General features: G+C 42.1%; 1 protein-coding gene across 2 annotated transcripts; it reads right to left on the reverse strand.

Moving 5' to 3' along the window:
• Window positions 1–378: 378 nt before the first annotated feature.
• si:dkey-43k4.5 (potassium voltage-gated channel subfamily S member 2) lies at window positions 379–13217 on the reverse strand. Of its 2 annotated transcripts, none has more exons than XM_037099723.1 (10): window positions 12749–13217; window positions 7646–7822; window positions 7435–7568; window positions 6949–7113; window positions 6690–6861; window positions 5826–5909; window positions 5568–5729; window positions 5347–5430; window positions 4044–4136; window positions 379–3750 (listed from the first exon to the last, which is right to left on the reverse strand). In XM_037099723.1, exons 2-10 carry the CDS (start codon window positions 7814–7816, stop codon window positions 3286–3288), a joined length of 1530 nt encoding a protein of 509 aa, XP_036955618.1. In that variant the 5' UTR covers window positions 7817–7822; window positions 12749–13217; the 3' UTR covers window positions 379–3285. The 2 variants fall into 2 exon arrangements, with proteins under 2 accessions (XP_036955618.1, XP_036955617.1); XM_037099722.1 differs by having other exon boundaries at window positions 7646–7825.
• Window positions 13218–16246: the final 3029 nt, after the last annotated feature.

A 16246-nucleotide genomic window follows, 5' to 3' on the forward strand; every position in this document is an offset into this window, starting at 1 on the left:
CATAAATATCAGATCAGAACCGGATCAAAGCACAAGTGATTGAAACTGAAGTTATTCTGAATTTAACGATGTGATAAAACTCTTCATAGCTGTTGAGATGAAGCTGCATCTCAAGTCTTCAGTCACAGAGTTTCTCACTTTATCACTTTTCAAGAACACATGATGTAAATAAAGTTTCCAGTGTTGGTTTGTGACGGAACATCAGAAGATGTTGTGACGTGAAGAACGTCACGTCACAACTGCTTAAAGTGCACGAATGGGTTGAAATACACTGACCATCAGCTCCAGTGATCTAAATGAGCTCAGACAAATATCAAAACTGATTATCCAGATGAAAAACACACAGTGCTGGAGCTCGTTAGATGAATTCACCAGCTCGTCGTTTTATTTTCATTAATGCGAGAAAATCAAATTCAAGTTCTGGAGAACATGGACGTGTAATTTCTCTGTGGAGTCACTGACGGAACCAAACTGTTCATGATCGTCCGCTGAGTTTCTGCAACTGTGTTCATGCTGTGTTGGGTTTAGGCAGTAAAATCACTCGGTTAGGGTCAGAAAAACAGCTGTTTTGCTCGTCCTGATGGCGGGTGAAGATCTCCACTGTCTCTACAATCATCTCGTGTTTTAGTTCACAGAAACATCTGAAACGTCTCCAGCTGTCCTCAGACGTCCAGCTGTGAGACTCCAGCCGCTCGTTTCATTTCTGTTTCTCATTTACATCATTCTTATAGTTTATTTCTGTCAGCATGCATCAATACTTTAGTTTCATATTTTCTTTGTCTCTTGCTAATAAAGAAGCACTGAACTCTGTCACGGCCTCAGATGAACGTTTGCTTCACTTTCTTTTCTCCTGTTTCCTCTGACAGATCGCAGCTTTCAGCTCTGACTCGTCCTGACGGAGCTTCAAACTGCGTTAGCGTCATCTCTCCTCCTCTTTAATGCTCTCAGATATGAAGGGAACCTGCAGGAAGATTCACCAGCGTCCATTATGTGAAACACAAGCTGAGCTGCACGGACGTCTTAATGTCATTCGTCTTGTTGAGACGCTTCAACCTGTTTTCCTTCTTCTCCTCTTTCAGAGCAAAAAGCTCCCAGATTCTGCTGGTTTTCGGCTTCATGCTGCTAGAAAATCTTCAGCGAACACATTAATGTTCTCATCCTGTCCTGCTGCAGAGCCAAATTCCAGTTATTTCACCACTGGACTGAACTAACTGTACATATTCTCACTGATTCAGCTCCACCTCCAGCAGCTCCCACTGTGAAACGCTGCGTATGGATCGATAACAGTAACGTCAAATACAATATTCCTGACACTGAGACGGTCCAGAGGAGCCTCTCCTGCAGAACACTGTCAGAACATTTTACTGATGATACATTTCCACTTAAGTAAATGCAGGACTTTTGTTTTTACAGTGTTGTATTGTTACTTTTTACTCAAGTAAAGGATGGAAGTACTTTATCAAACAGCAAATATGGTCAAATTTAAATCATAAATAAAATTACATCACAGATTTTGTAAATTCCTACATTTCTGCACTTGATCAGTCTCCTACAAGCCGAACAGACAGAAACAAGAAGAATGGAGGCAGTAAAATGAAGAAGAGCAGCTGAGACGTGAGCTGGTGTGTGACGCTCACAGCTGCAGTCAGATCAGCAGCTCATCAAACATCAGCGGAGTCACCGTGATGTTAAATGACAGTTTGACAGACTGTGATCTGTTTGTGAGGACGATTCTCACCGAGGGCGTCGTGCAAATGAACTCTGAGCTTCTGACAGACTCGAACACTGAACAACGTGTTCGTCGTCAGTCTTCTCAGACATATTAGAGAATAAAACGCTGTTTGTTCTTCTGTTTTGATTCCTGCGATGCTGTAGGAGGTAATATTAGATTCTGTGATAGAGTTTCTATTTTGATCCTATTTTTAACACCTCGGCTCTGATCCGCCCACCGCGCTGATCCAAACTGAAGTATCAGAAAAACTAACGGATGAGTTTCACCTTGAAATCTGGCTCAGACTCATCGATCCCCTCAGGATGAAGACCGTCTCCGTCTCTCTGCTTCATCAGCGGGTCAAAACTTAAATGTTGTCAAATTTCTGGTTTATTAGAAAACTGATGACACTCAGACTCAGATGTGCTTCGTCCTCAAGCTAACATGCTAACGGCACTAACTGAGATGGTGACGGGGGTAAACATCACACCTGCAGGAGTCATTGATATTGCAGGCATGTTAGCATGCTAATGTTAGCATACAGCTGACAACATGTAGCCTGTTACTGACATTTACAACAGTTAATACGTATTCATGTGTTCACAGTTTTTACAACACTCGTCACAACACCAGGACGTCAGATTGTTCCACTGAGGAGCATCGTTACAACTGACCAACGACGTTTTTGTGATGTCACATTTGAGCCTCTTGGGGGGAAAAAGTCCAGAAAAATAAGCTCATGATGTTTCAAACACGTGGTGAAAAGGTTTATCTGAACCCAGAACATGTTTCCCTGAACCTAACCACGTCTTTCTGCTGCGACAGGAAACAACAGGAACTTGATGGAAATAATAAATGAAGGATTTGGATCCTCGTCTCCTGAGTGAGAATCACAGCTCGCTCCAGGTGGGTTTTGTTGCTTTTTTGTAAACTGAAATAATCTTCGATCAACATTAGTTATGACGCTCCAGGAGCAACACCTACACAAGCGAAGAGACGACAGCTGATTGGCCGTGTCCCACATCTCATACTTAGTAAGTTTATTTGTGTGTAAAGCGTCTGCAGTACGAGCTAAAAGTGAGAAGAAATAAAAAAATAAAACCTTTCAGTCTTCTGACATGAAGACGACGCCTGATGATGAGACGATCTGAAGCGTGTCTCACGTGGAACATGCAGCTTCTTCCACAGACGCTCTCGTCATGATATTTTATATTCAGGTAACTTTATTTGCCTGCATGCTGTTTCACTTCAGTCTTTTCTTCACATTCATGTTTTTAACACAGAAACACGTCCAGTATCAGAGTGAACAAACCTCCCAACATGCACAAAGACTGAGACAAACTACAGAACAGTCTGTCATGGAAGACCCAAAGTGTCAGACTTCAGTCGCATGCCGTCTGTAACTTTGATTTTCAGAAGCGTCTACTCAAACTGCTGTCTGCTTGGTTCACTGAGGATCAGGAGTCTCGTCTGACGGCTGACACTTGATCTCTGTGGCGTTGGATCAGATCAAAGTCAGCTGAACGATCCTGAAAGCATCCGACTGATTTGAACCTGGTCTGAAGTCGAGCTCGTCACAGCTGACGCAGCTCCTTCATCTTCAGTATCGACGTGTACGATGGATGTTCCACGTAGCTGTAATTGATCACGCCTCCGTCGTCCACGTAGTCTATATCGTCCTCCTCCATGTCGTCGTCGTCCAGACACCTGCTGTCCCCGTCCGACCCCTCGTCCTCGTCCTCCTCGTCCTCGTCCTCCTCCTCCTCGTCCTCGGGCTCCTTCTCACAGCTCAGTCTCATCTTCCTGCGGTTGTTGTTCCTCACCGACGCCTCCAGAGCTTTCTGCCTCCGGTAGAAGTGGGAGAACTTGTTGAAGATGATGGTGATGGGCAGCGCCACCACCAGGGTGCCGCCCAGAATGCAGCCGCCTGCCGCCAACTTCCCGGCCACCGTGACGGGCACCACGTCCCCGTAACCCACCGTGGTCATGCTCACCGTCCCCCACCACCAGCAGGCCGGGATGGTGTCCAGACCCACATCCTGGAGCAGAGACAGAGGGAGGCGCTTCAGAGCAACGTGGTGATGTCGATACGAAACAAGAACATTTTAATTAAAAAGGACACGAGACGCTCATGTGAAATAATGATTGGTACTGCTCATGTTCTGGGTCGTTTTAAGGATGTACAGGAACTTTGTTTGAAGAGACGAACAGATCTAACTTTCATTCTGTCGACTGGTTTGCAAACAGTCAAGAAACTACAACGTAAAAACTTAATAAAATAAAAATAATCTCCAGTCTCAACATCAGCAGTCAAACATGATTTTAACTTCACCTCCTCATATTCGGCGGTGTAAGCGATTCCAGAGAAGACGGACACGCCGACAGCCAGATACAGCAGCAGGATGCCGACCTCACGGTAACTGTGCTGCAGACACAAGATGGAGGACGACTCGTTAGAACTTTACATTACTGCAGGTCAGCGTAGACGATGAGGAGAGAGGAGAGAAGAGGAGGAAACAAGAGAGGAAACAAGAACTGAGGAGAGGAACGTTCAGATTTGGACTGATCATCCTGTAACACTGTCCCGCCTGGGGACTCTCTAAAGACACCAGAGAAGAAGAACGTCCTCCTTCAGCTCAGTCGTTACTAAAAATAAAATGCAGACTTGATATTTCCATTAATGCCCTGATGTCATGATGCTTTGTACAAAACATCTCAGATCATTTCATTTCTTTGTGTTTTCCCTTTAAAGGAGAAACTAACAGCGCTGCAGATGTTTTATCATCAGCCGCCAGCACGAAACTCTTCTTCTCTTTACGGACATCAGCTGCGACTCAAACCGCCTCTGATTTAAACTGATTTGAACTTGTGTTCGTCTTTCACATTAGCTGATGTGCAGAGAAGAGAAACTAAAAGCTCCTGAGTCACCGACTGAAGTGCTGAATGTAAATATGATGCAGCCAAATCCAGTAAAGCTTCCACGTTTCAAACGGTGAAACAAACGAGTGAAGACAGTGATTCATCTGCTCACATCACAGCTGCTGTGTAACGATGTTTAATACTCAGATAATCTCTCACGACCTGCTGCTCAGTGGACGACTGAAGAGGCTGAGACGCTTCATGACACCGTCAACACAGAACATCCAGCTGAACCGAACCAGAACTGAACTGAATTTACACCCAACCCAAAAAAAGCAATCAAATGTCTTTGTGGTGCGTTCAGGAACAGCTGGGACAAAACTTACTGATTCTACCTTTAACTTTAATAGTCTTTGAATTCTACTAATATGACGTGAGCTTCAGTTAGCTTTGAGCACAAATGTCCTTCAGAGGGAGACTTTTTACTCTGATACTCTGAGTCCATGTCAGAGCCTGAACTCTGTTACTGTACTGGAGGAAACAAGGAGGAAACTGTTCCTTTAAATGTGTGTGTGACATCAGCTCAGACCTTCAGACCAACATCTGCTCACAATCCATCAGCCTTCATCTGCTGCGTCTGCAGAAGGTCAACGGACCAAAATGTCACCAAGAAAAACAAAAGTTAATCCGACTGTTTTTATTGTTTTCACCGCGAGTCAGGAAGTCAAACGTCACGTCGCTCATGAAACATACGTACGGGAGAAGACGAGACTCACCCGAAGTGTCGCTCCCAGAGACCTCAGTCCTGTCGAGTGTCGGGCCAACTTCAATACTCTGAAGATCCTCATCAACCTGAACACCTGAGAGAGAGAAACAGAGATGAGATACAGATTCCACTAAGGTTTGGACGCTGTGTCAAACATCACTGGAACCTGAATGCATCATTAACAGACAAACACTTAATTAACGTCTTTGAACAGACAGAAGACTGTTGAACCTGAATGAGTCGTCCCAGGTTTCCCAGCTCAGACTCCGCCCCCACCGTCAGGTCGAAGAGCAGAGTGATGTAGATGGGCACCACAGACACCATGTCGATGATGTTCAGAGGGTGATGGAAGAACTTCTTCCTGTTCGGCGCGAGCAGCAGCCGCGTCACCACCTCAGAGACAGAAAAGACAGTGTGTTTTCTGTTTTCATCCACAGCTTTACACACTGCAGCCGCTTGACAACGACACACTTTGTTTTTCTCGCTCACCTCGAATGTGAACCAGCAGGTGCAGAAAACCTCCAGAGCCTGCATGGTGGTGTCCTCCACCATCTTCCCCTCGCTGTCAAAAGTCTGAGAGGAAAGAAGAGAAACAGCAGCGATCACATCTGCAGGAGCTTTTTAAGCTGAACAAACACGATCTGAAGATGCTGCACTTCTCTCACCGACTGCTGGAAAGATCTCAAATGCAGTGACGAGCTAACGCACTTCTGACGGAGCTGTTAATAGATTTTACCTCCAACTTTCAAACTGGATGAAAGTGGCATAAATGTTTTATCATAAATGATTTGAATAAATAGTTTTGGGAGAGAAAGACTATGTTCCTCACCATCTCTCCTCATTTTGGGAGGTTAGCATAATTAAAGCGTGCAGAAGTTGTCATTCACGGTTACTTTCTGAAATGCATCCGTTAGTATACAGACGAGTAGAACTGTGTTACTTTGATACTGAAGAAAACTTAAAACGTGATGTTTCTAAACCAAGTTCTGTTTTAATGAAGAACGTCTCTTTTTATGATTTCTCAGCGGTTTGATAGACTTTTGACATGGATGAACATCAGAGATGATGATGACTGAAAGTGTAAATCACACAGAATAAAATTTAAAAAAGTGTATTCAGATTGTTCTGTTTGAGTTCTTCTATTCTAATTTATTGGAGTGAATCATCAATCATTCATTTTTGAGGAGCTAAAGGTTTCAGAACTCATGAAACTTTGCACAAACATCACATGTAAGATGAGAATTTACCTGTTTTATGGTTCTTGGCTCTCCTCATGGATTATCTTTGACAAATTCAAACATCTCCAAATGTCCTGCAATCATATTCTGGACTATCATTAGTCTTCACACTGACCTGGTACTCCGGCATGCTGTTGATACACATGGTGGCGATGGAGGTGAGCACCACTCCGATGGACACCAGACTGAAGAGCTTGCTGGGGATGGAGTATCCCGGGTTCTCCAGCGTCAGCCACAGACACTTCCTGACGTTCCCATAACGCACCTCCTGGAAGTGCTGCATGTCTCTGTGAGGGTGGAGGATGATGAAGAGTTAACGATCAACTCACCGTGAGCGGAGAACTTGTAGATTTCAAAACGCTCCGCAGTTTTACCTGTTGAGGTCGGAGATCTCGTCCACGGACGTGTCGATGCTGCTGACGTCGCTCTCGTCGTCCCAGCTGCGATGCCGGCTGCTCTCCAGCTTGCGGTCGTGGTAGCGATAACTGCAGCAGCTGTCCAGGAAAAACTCATTGATGCCCCAGTACTCGATCTCCTGACTGTGTGGGAAACATTAAGACAATCAAACCCTGCCGAGCTCCACCCAACATCCTGCCAGAGGACCAGAGAGAAAATCAACTACATGGCAGAAATGTCACTTTGTGTCACTGATGACTTTCTGCCTGTATTCCCACTGGAGACGAGTGAGAAGGTTACTGCAACAAATCAGGATCTTTTTAAACATGAGAAGCAAAAAAAGTGAGTGGATGGAACTAATTCTACAGAGACAAAATGAGACTGAAATGAATGGACTGATGTAAAGTCTGTGTGAGAGGCAGGATGATGTTCAACCTCAGAGAGAGAGAGAGAGAGACACAGACCTGAAGGAGAAGACACACAGCTCCTCCATGATGTGGAGTTTGCCGGTCTGATAAAAGTGGAGGACATAAGGGAAGAGGCCGGGGTTCCTATCAAAATAAAACTCCTTCTGCTGCACGTCATAGTCGTCACACACCTGCAGGAGGGAGGAGAGAGGAAAGGTTGAGATTAAGAGTAAAAACAAATGAAAGAAAGGAGAAACTTCCCCCTCACCTGCAGGATGTCCTCCTCTGAGTCACACGCCAGCAGTTTTCCCAGTCTGGTGTCGGGGAACTTCTTCAGCGTGCTGGAGCAGAGACTCCTCTTCAGACCGCCGACGTTCACGTGGACCAGACCCTCGTCTGAGTCCTGGTGGACCCAGCTGGGCAGACTCTCCTTCACCATGGTTACCTGCTAACAGTGGAGAAGAACAACGTGGCTAACATTAGCCGTGCTGCCGACATGTTTAACATGACGCTGCTGTCTGTCAGCTGAAGGTCGTTGGCCTGAAAACATTAAAGATCTCTGTTCTGTTTCAAACGTTTCTTACCATTTTTCTCTGCGGTGACATTTCTATTAGAAGAAGCAACTGTAACGTGACCCAGCTTCCCCCTCAAGGATATATTTTTCTGCCCTTTTTTAAATTCCTCACACAGTTATTTCTGTGAACTGAGTATAACACCGTAAAATGTCTTCCAGGAGAAAACGTGTCCCACTATCTTCACTCTCAGACAATGTAATCTCTCTTCCCTCTCTACAGCGGCCGGCTTTTCACCCAGCTCTCCGGTGTGGCTGTTTGGATCTGCTGTAAACACTTTGCAGGAAAGCCTGACAGCAGCAGCCACAGTCGCAAGACCTGTAGTAGGAAATCAATTAAATAGCAGGTAGAGAACACAGGATGTTTTCAGCTGTGGCTGAAATCCAAACAAGCACTTTGTCGATTCTTTAAAAAGGTGCATTTTATTCCTCCATGAATTATGAAGAGTGATAGTGGAGAAACGAAAGAGAAAGAGAGATGCAACAAAGCTCTCCAGCTGGATTCAGACTACGGCTTTTTTCTTAATTAATCCATTAAATGTTCGGTCGATGAGTGTTTCCCAAGTTTCCCAAGCTTACTTCCTCCAAAGTCTTCTGTTGTTGTTCAGTTCACAGTCTGAGAGGAAAGAAACCAGAAAATATTCACATCTGAGAAGCTGGAATCAGAATTTGGACTTTTTTGTCTTAAAGAATTACTCATACCAGTTATTTTATTATCAGAATAGTTGGTGGTTAATTTAATAGTCGACAACTAATCAATTAAACGCTGCAGCTCCAACTTTAAGTTGATGTGGTGGCTCATGATCGAAGTCTTTAAGGACAATTTTCAAGCTAACATGAATGAATACTACTTTAATACTTTAATTACACACATATATATATATATATATATATATATATATATATATATATATATATATATATATATATATATATATATATATATATATATATATATATATATATAATTAAAGTAGTATTCATCGACGTGGGATGTTCCTGAGGACACTGAATCTTTCTCTTGCAGATTCAGTTACATCGGAGCTGCTTCATGCTGTAACCACAGTGTGTGCTGAGTAACACTGAAACACGATCTGTCCTGTGTTCTGCTCATTCAAACGTCCTGTCACATCATATACAGGAACTTGATCATTTGGATAAAAACAATGTCAGAATATAAATATTGTAAAACCACGTTTTGACGTTGTGTAAAGATAAAGCCGGCGTTTCCAAAGTATGAAACTTATCATGTAAAAACTATTTTACTACCATAACATAAGCAAAAGTACAGATGTCATTAATAAATGGTAAATGTATAGTTAATTAGTAAATTAAACTTTAGTTAATGAAGTGATAAAAGTTTATTAACATCTTTAGGTGCCACCAAATTAGTATTCATACATAAATCTCACAGTATTTGTTCATGATTTACAAACTGTTGTAAACATCAGCTGCAACTTATAAAATATATATTGTAATAATATTTAATTAAAGAATGATTATAAGGAATGTTTAATCAATTTATAATTCAACATTTATTAAAGGTGCAGTATGTCAGACCTGCGCTTAAAAACACAACTTCACTAAAATCAACAGAATGTGAAGGTGTGACGTCATGATGTTTAGCATGCTAACCAGTTAGCCTCGACCCGACCCGACCCGACCCGACCCGACCCGACCCGACCCAGCCCAGAGCTCCTGTTCACTCGGGGTCTGATACAGCGTGAAATCTAGCCGAACTGAAGTTACCAGATAACTGTGGTGGAGTGAAAAAGTTAAATTTACTTGCCTTCAAAATGGAAACACTTCACCTCAAGTTGTTTAATAACACAGACTTTGAGTAATTGTACTTCATTCCATCACTCAGTGTTTGACATTGAACCTGCAGTTCTGTTCGGAGCGGTCTAACAGAATTATTCTGGATGTGACTCAGATGTCCCTCTTTCCTTCATCTCAAGCTGAGTCAGCAAAACCAAAACCTGCATTGAAAACTTTGTGACGAGGAGGATCTGGACTTTTATCCCCCGAGCTTCCTCTTGTGACGGGGCCACTCTAATTTCACCCACTCTGCTAAATGCACTTCAGAGACGAGACGACCGGACGCTAATTTAATGCTCCAGACATTTTAATATAAACTCTGAAACACAGTGTGTGTTGGTGCTGAGCCAGAGAGCTGTTACTGGATTTTTGATCTTTGGAGAATGAATTAATATTTTCTGTGTGTGAGACAAAGAGAAAACAGTTCAGTCATCACGCGGCTCTTGCTGACATTAACCAGGGCTGAAGCAGCTTGTTTTCATGTGATGATCAAGTTTTAAATAAAAACACACGTGTGCAGCCAAAAGAGACGCCCACGCACACTCATCTACTGTACTCTGCGTACGAACACCCACACAGCGTACACACTATGAAATCACTCAACGCATGAATTAATAATAAAGTTCACGTCCAACTCTCAAACCGTGTAAACATCTTTCCACATTAAAAATGTCAGTTTGCAGTCCTGCCCAAAGGCCTCCAACGTTTCCACTGTGTCCTAAAATACTTTTACAGTAAGACGTTAAAGTGGCTGCCAGCAAACACAACTCAGCTCCGCTCGGCTGGCAAATGTTGGTTTAACATTGCTTAGCAACAAGTGAAGTTTCAGGGGACGAAGATTTTTTTTATTCTAGTGTTTTTTTTGTTATTATTTCTGATCAGAGTGACGCCTCCCGGTGTAAAGCTGCTCCTCTCTGACAGGACTGAGGGTATTTGTCCACTACCAGCCGGCAGTTAAAAGCCTGCAGCTCCAGGTGAAGTGAGGCTGTAATCTAATGTTATCATGTCTAATTGCAGACTGTAGGAAATGGACCCAGGTGTTAAACCTAATGTGGACTTAATGGTGTTTTAACCAGCAGAGCCGTCTGGATGTTTCTCGCTCTTCCTGCTGCTGTTTCGTCAGGTTTCTCTCTGACAGTGAAGGCTGGTGGGTGTGTATGTTGGAAGCATGTTCGGATCTAAAGAGAACAAACTTCTACTGAAGTTTACATTCAGGAATAATTTTGATGCTCTTGTACTTTGAGAGTTTTTATTTCATGCTACTTTATACTTTAACTCCACCTGTCAGAGGGAAATATTACACTTTTCCCTTCACTTTAGAGGGAGCGGGTATAGTGTCGTCCAGTAATCGGAGGGTTGTTAGTTTGATTCCTTGGCTCCCGCGGCTACACAGCTATGAGCAAGATACTGAACCATCAGGTCGGCACCTCACACAGCAGCTTCTGCCACCAGTGTTAGAATGTGAAGTGTTGTGTGTTTTTACAGAAATGCAAGTCCTTTCTCTCTTTAAAGAAAAAGAAAAACTGATGGAAATGTTTAAATAAAGAAGTTAGCTCGGACCGGAGGACCAGAACTAAAAGGCTGAGAGGCTGAGAGGCCGATTGTGTGCGTTCAAAAGGGAAACACTGTGAACATGATGTGTAAAATATTTCCTTTCTCATAATAAGAAGACAGTTACAATAAAGAGATGCAAGTCCAGTTTCCATTTAGGCTTGTTGTGATCGTCTCCCTGACGAGCTTCACCCGTGTTTCATTATCTCCTCCTCTCTTGTGTATTTAATTCGTCCCTGTCTTCTGTTCGTCTTTGTCTCCTGAAGCATTTCTCCTTCCTTGTGTTTTCTGACCTCGTTTCTGATCCATCTGTTTTGTTTTCTTGGCTGACTCATCTCACGTGTACTGAATCTGTCTTCAGTAAAGACTTTCTGACTTTTATCTGAACTGTCTCTCTGAGTCGTGCATTTGGGTCTAATCAAGTGTCTCAGACCGTTTCAGAGGATATTTGATTTTAGTGTCGAGGGGAACGATGCACAGAGAATCTTCTAAACTCTCCAAACTAAATGTTCATAGAGGAAACACTGATTAGTAAGATTAAACTAAACTGGATAACTGAGAAGGAAATAACTAAACTAAGTGGACCGTCTGCTGCTGAGTTTGTGATGACCAAAATACTAACGTAAGAGAAAACAAAGTTTTAATCTTTCTGTGGTTTTGCAGAAATCTCGGCTCCTTGTGGACGTTTATTCTGGTGGCTCGGCTGCATCTTTTGTTTTGTAAAGAATCTACATGCTGCGTTCATGTGCTCCTCAGACCATCCCACGCTCTGATTTGAGAAGTCGTTCTTCCGACTTCTTTGTGTTGATGTGGATCAAGTTGGACTGTGGGAGCAACATGGATGATGTAAACTCTTTACTCCACTATGTAATCTGCAAAGTAACTAGTTACTATCAATCAAATCAATATAGTGGAGTGAGAAACACGATGTTAGCCTCCAACATGTGGTGCAGTGAAGAAAAAGGTTAACGCTCAAGTAAAGCAAAGTTGTATTTTAGTTCAGTACTCAAGTAAAAGTACTTAGTTACATTTCATCTCTGTACTTACGGCAATGAAAGTGAAAAGTGTACGTCTCTATAATATAACAGCAGTTAGTCCAACAGCTCGATCACAATAATCTGTATTATCATGTTGTGTACAAGCAACAAACAAAAGAAAAGACAGTAAACAACTGTGTGTGTGTGTGTGTGTGTGTGTGTGTGTGTGTGTGTGTGTGTGTGTGTGTGTGTGTGTGTGATTACATGTGGGCTCTCAGGGGAGCTGCCATGCTGCACATACAGAAATAAAGTTGATCTATAATTCAGCAGAGGAAGAGCTGCAGCTTCAGTGACGTGAACACAACACAGATGAACTTCACACGAGCTTCAGCTGATCAATAAATCTCAGCTTCATCTACAGGAACATGTGAGATAAAGTGTGGTGAGATCTCACCTGTCAGTTCGGTCACGACTCTCCTTCATCACCATCACCTCCTCCTCCTCCTCCTCCTCCTCCTCTCAGGTCACATTCACCCCATGATGCCTGGGTGAGAAGTTTCACACTTTCATCACTGAAGAAAGACAAAACTGTCCAACACGGATCGAGTTAAGAAGAAGAGAAACAAACAGCGAGCTTCTTCTGGGAGAAACTTCCAGGACGACCGCCCGCCCGCCCGCCTGCAGCAGGACGCAGTGGAGCACAGCTGAGAGTCCGCGGCACGTTTCCTCCATCTGAGCCTCCGTCCGTCCGTCTGTCCGCGCTCAGAGGAACACTTCGGCTTTTTCCGGCACATTCCGGAACACGAGCGGAAAATCCCGTCGATAACGCGCCGGTGTGACGTGTGCGCGGCGCTCAGCGGTTCATTCAGAGTTTCATCATGTGTGAAGTCTTAATTTTCACATCTCCATGGAGCTGTAATAAAGTAGATTTACTCAAGCGCTCTATTGTACTGTTGGACTTCACTTATTTACAGTGTTGTTAACAGTTCTCAGGTCATACTCCAGTAAAAGTAAACGTTACGTCACAGTACAAGTTTACTTCGATGGAAGTGAAAGTGAATCATGTGAACAGCACCTGAGTAAAAGTATCCGATTTGTACTCATGTATCACAGGTACATTTCTGACAATCAGTGTACTTAAGTAACTACAGTATAAGTAAATGTAACTTATATGTGTTTATCTATTACTGGATGATGTCGGTTTAAAAACAAAAAAAGAACATTATCGACTTTGGCTCTGATGTAGCATCCAGTCAGCAAAGTAACTTGTAACTAAAGAAATCAAGTAAAAGTAGTGAAGTGAAAAGTACAGTATGTACCTGAAAATGTAGAGGAGTTGTGATATATTATGATGATTGTGATGTTATCAGTGATTAAATATAACTAAGTACATTTACTCATGTAAAATTTTTAGCCACTCAGTATTTTTTTTTTTTCAATTTTCTGCGACTTCTAATGAACTACATTAATTAGTTGCTAGTTACTTAATTGAACATAATCGATAAATAAATGATGATTTCATGCTCAATATATCAGGTCTGATCATCAGTAAACACAATTAACAGTATACACATAAATGTAAGTATATGAATAATTTACTTTTACTTGTACTTTTGCTACTTAAGTTAAAACAACCAGAGACTTTTTTAAAATAACATTTTATTGATCTTTGAGGGGAAATTCTTGAGATAACCTGAACAAATCCTTTATAAAGTTGTTAAAGTACCAAAAGTAAAATTACTCAGTATGCAAAGTGGCATATTTCATACTATTGTATATTATGTTATTCAATCATAATTATTGATGCATCAGTGTGAACATGTAATTGTTCATTGTAACTGAGTGTTTCTACACGGTGGCACCACATCCGAGTGCTGTTTCCACCTCTGCTGCTGGAGTCGATAATAACTTTAAAGTGGTTCTTAATGGAGTTTCATATTTCCTGTAATATTCCTCTCACAGCTGGTATTTTAAGAGTGTGCATGTGGTCCATAATAAAATTTTGTGAACTCTCTGGAGTCGTTTAACAAAGTCATGATGTTTTTATTTTTTAATCACAGTAATAAGCCTCTAATGTCCACACAGACAAACTGCACCGGCAGCAAGTTTCCCACAAACAACAGCTGACTTTTCACTTTTCCTCATCAGGGTGAACTCATCAGAACACAGACGCCTCCGCTCTGATGCCCAGCACTGCACTAACACATTAAAGGAACAGCTCACCCAAAAATGAAACAACAAAAACAATCAACAGCAGCTATTTAAGATTCTCATGTATCTTTATTCATCAGTTGAAGCTGCTTGTCACTGACTCCTGCAGGTCTGTGATGATGGCTCTATCTAGTGGCCAGCAGCTGGTTTTGCATCCTGGCTTATCTTTCTCACTCATTAATCTATCTCCCAAACACTTTACTTCACACAGCAGAACCTCTGGACAGAATTCATTGTCATAAAAAGTTCTCCAGTCATCTATACAGACGGTATAGATGCTACAATGCCTCCTCACAGTCATAACAACAGTAACTGACATCAGTCAACTGAGTTTTTGAATTTCACCATCAGGTGTTGAACACTTTGCACAGACATTTTTAACAACAACCATATCGGCCCACAGAACCAAAGTTAATGAAGAACCTGTAATCAATCCATACATTTATTATCTTTGATAAATTACCACTGTGGAGATAATCATTGTGTATGCATTGTGGTTCATTGATTTGTCAGCAGGATTAAAGAAAAACTACTTAACAGATTTTCACAAAACTTAGATGTAGGACGTGTCAGTCCAGATAAAAGGGACGGATCCAGGAGTTATTTCTCAATTTCTTTTACGTTGCAAGATAGGCGTTTTTCAAAATATTGCATGGATCTGAATGAGAAAAAAAATCAGGCATATTTAGGTTTTTGTGACCCAAATACGAAATATGTTTTGTTTGAAAGTGAATTTGACTTTACTGACTTAAAAGGGACCGTAACAGTCCCGCCCATGTATTCTCAGATTTATATGAATGAAATTAAATGTAAAATATATTACCTTGAACTGAATAGTATTATAGTACTGAAGGCTAAAGCAACTGACTTTTTTAATGTGTAATGTTTATTCATGCATTCTGCACTGCACTTTGGAACACTGACAATAAACACTCACACAATATGTGGAGCATTTTAGCTTGAGCTGGTTTACATTGTGCTGTTGTGTTTCATAAAAAGTGAGATTCACTATAATAGAAAGAAACTTTTTCTGACCCAAATGTAGCGTGTACCCCTTAAACCATGAGGGCCTGAACGCATCAGAGCAGGTTTAAGCACAATCATGTTGATCAGCTAGCTGAAAAAAAACACTGTAAAAATGAGCACTTCAATGCCGGTATGGTAAATAAACTGCCTACATAAATATAACTTAAGTAATATTTTAAATGCAGGACTTTAGGAGTATTTTAATACCTCTAAGTAAAGTATCTGAGCACTATCTCCACCTCTGACAGCGACAGTCTTCTTCTTGGAACGGAAATCAAGCGCACCCTCGCAGTAAAGGCGGGCTTTTAAACAGTCTAAGCTCCGCCCACCTGTTTTTCCGTTTTTCCGTTGGCGGTGTTGTTGAACTCTGTTGCTAACGCTTTAATGCTAAAGCTAATGCTAACAAGATATTATTGAATTTATCAGCTTTCCTGTCAGAGGTGCCATCATGTCGTCTCAATCATGATTTTGTGTTCGCGTCGCTCCGCAGGTTCGCTCCCTGCTGCCGTTAGTCAAGTTAACGTTAGTTAACCGTTTGTGTGAAGTTAACAGTGATGGCGGCCGTCAGCTAAGTCATCAGTGCTGTTGGTCAGCCGTTGGTGTTCTCAGGCACATTTCACAGCCACTTTGTGAGGACTACTGGAGGATTTACTGTCACACTGACACCCTGAGGACCACAGCTTCACTCCACCTCAACTGTAAGTGTTCACTTCTT

The sequence above is a fragment of the Acanthopagrus latus genome, chromosome 6 (genome assembly GCF_904848185.1).
Source record: "Acanthopagrus latus isolate v.2019 chromosome 6, fAcaLat1.1, whole genome shotgun sequence".
Classification (NCBI taxonomy): domain Eukaryota; kingdom Metazoa; phylum Chordata; class Actinopteri; order Spariformes; family Sparidae; genus Acanthopagrus; species Acanthopagrus latus.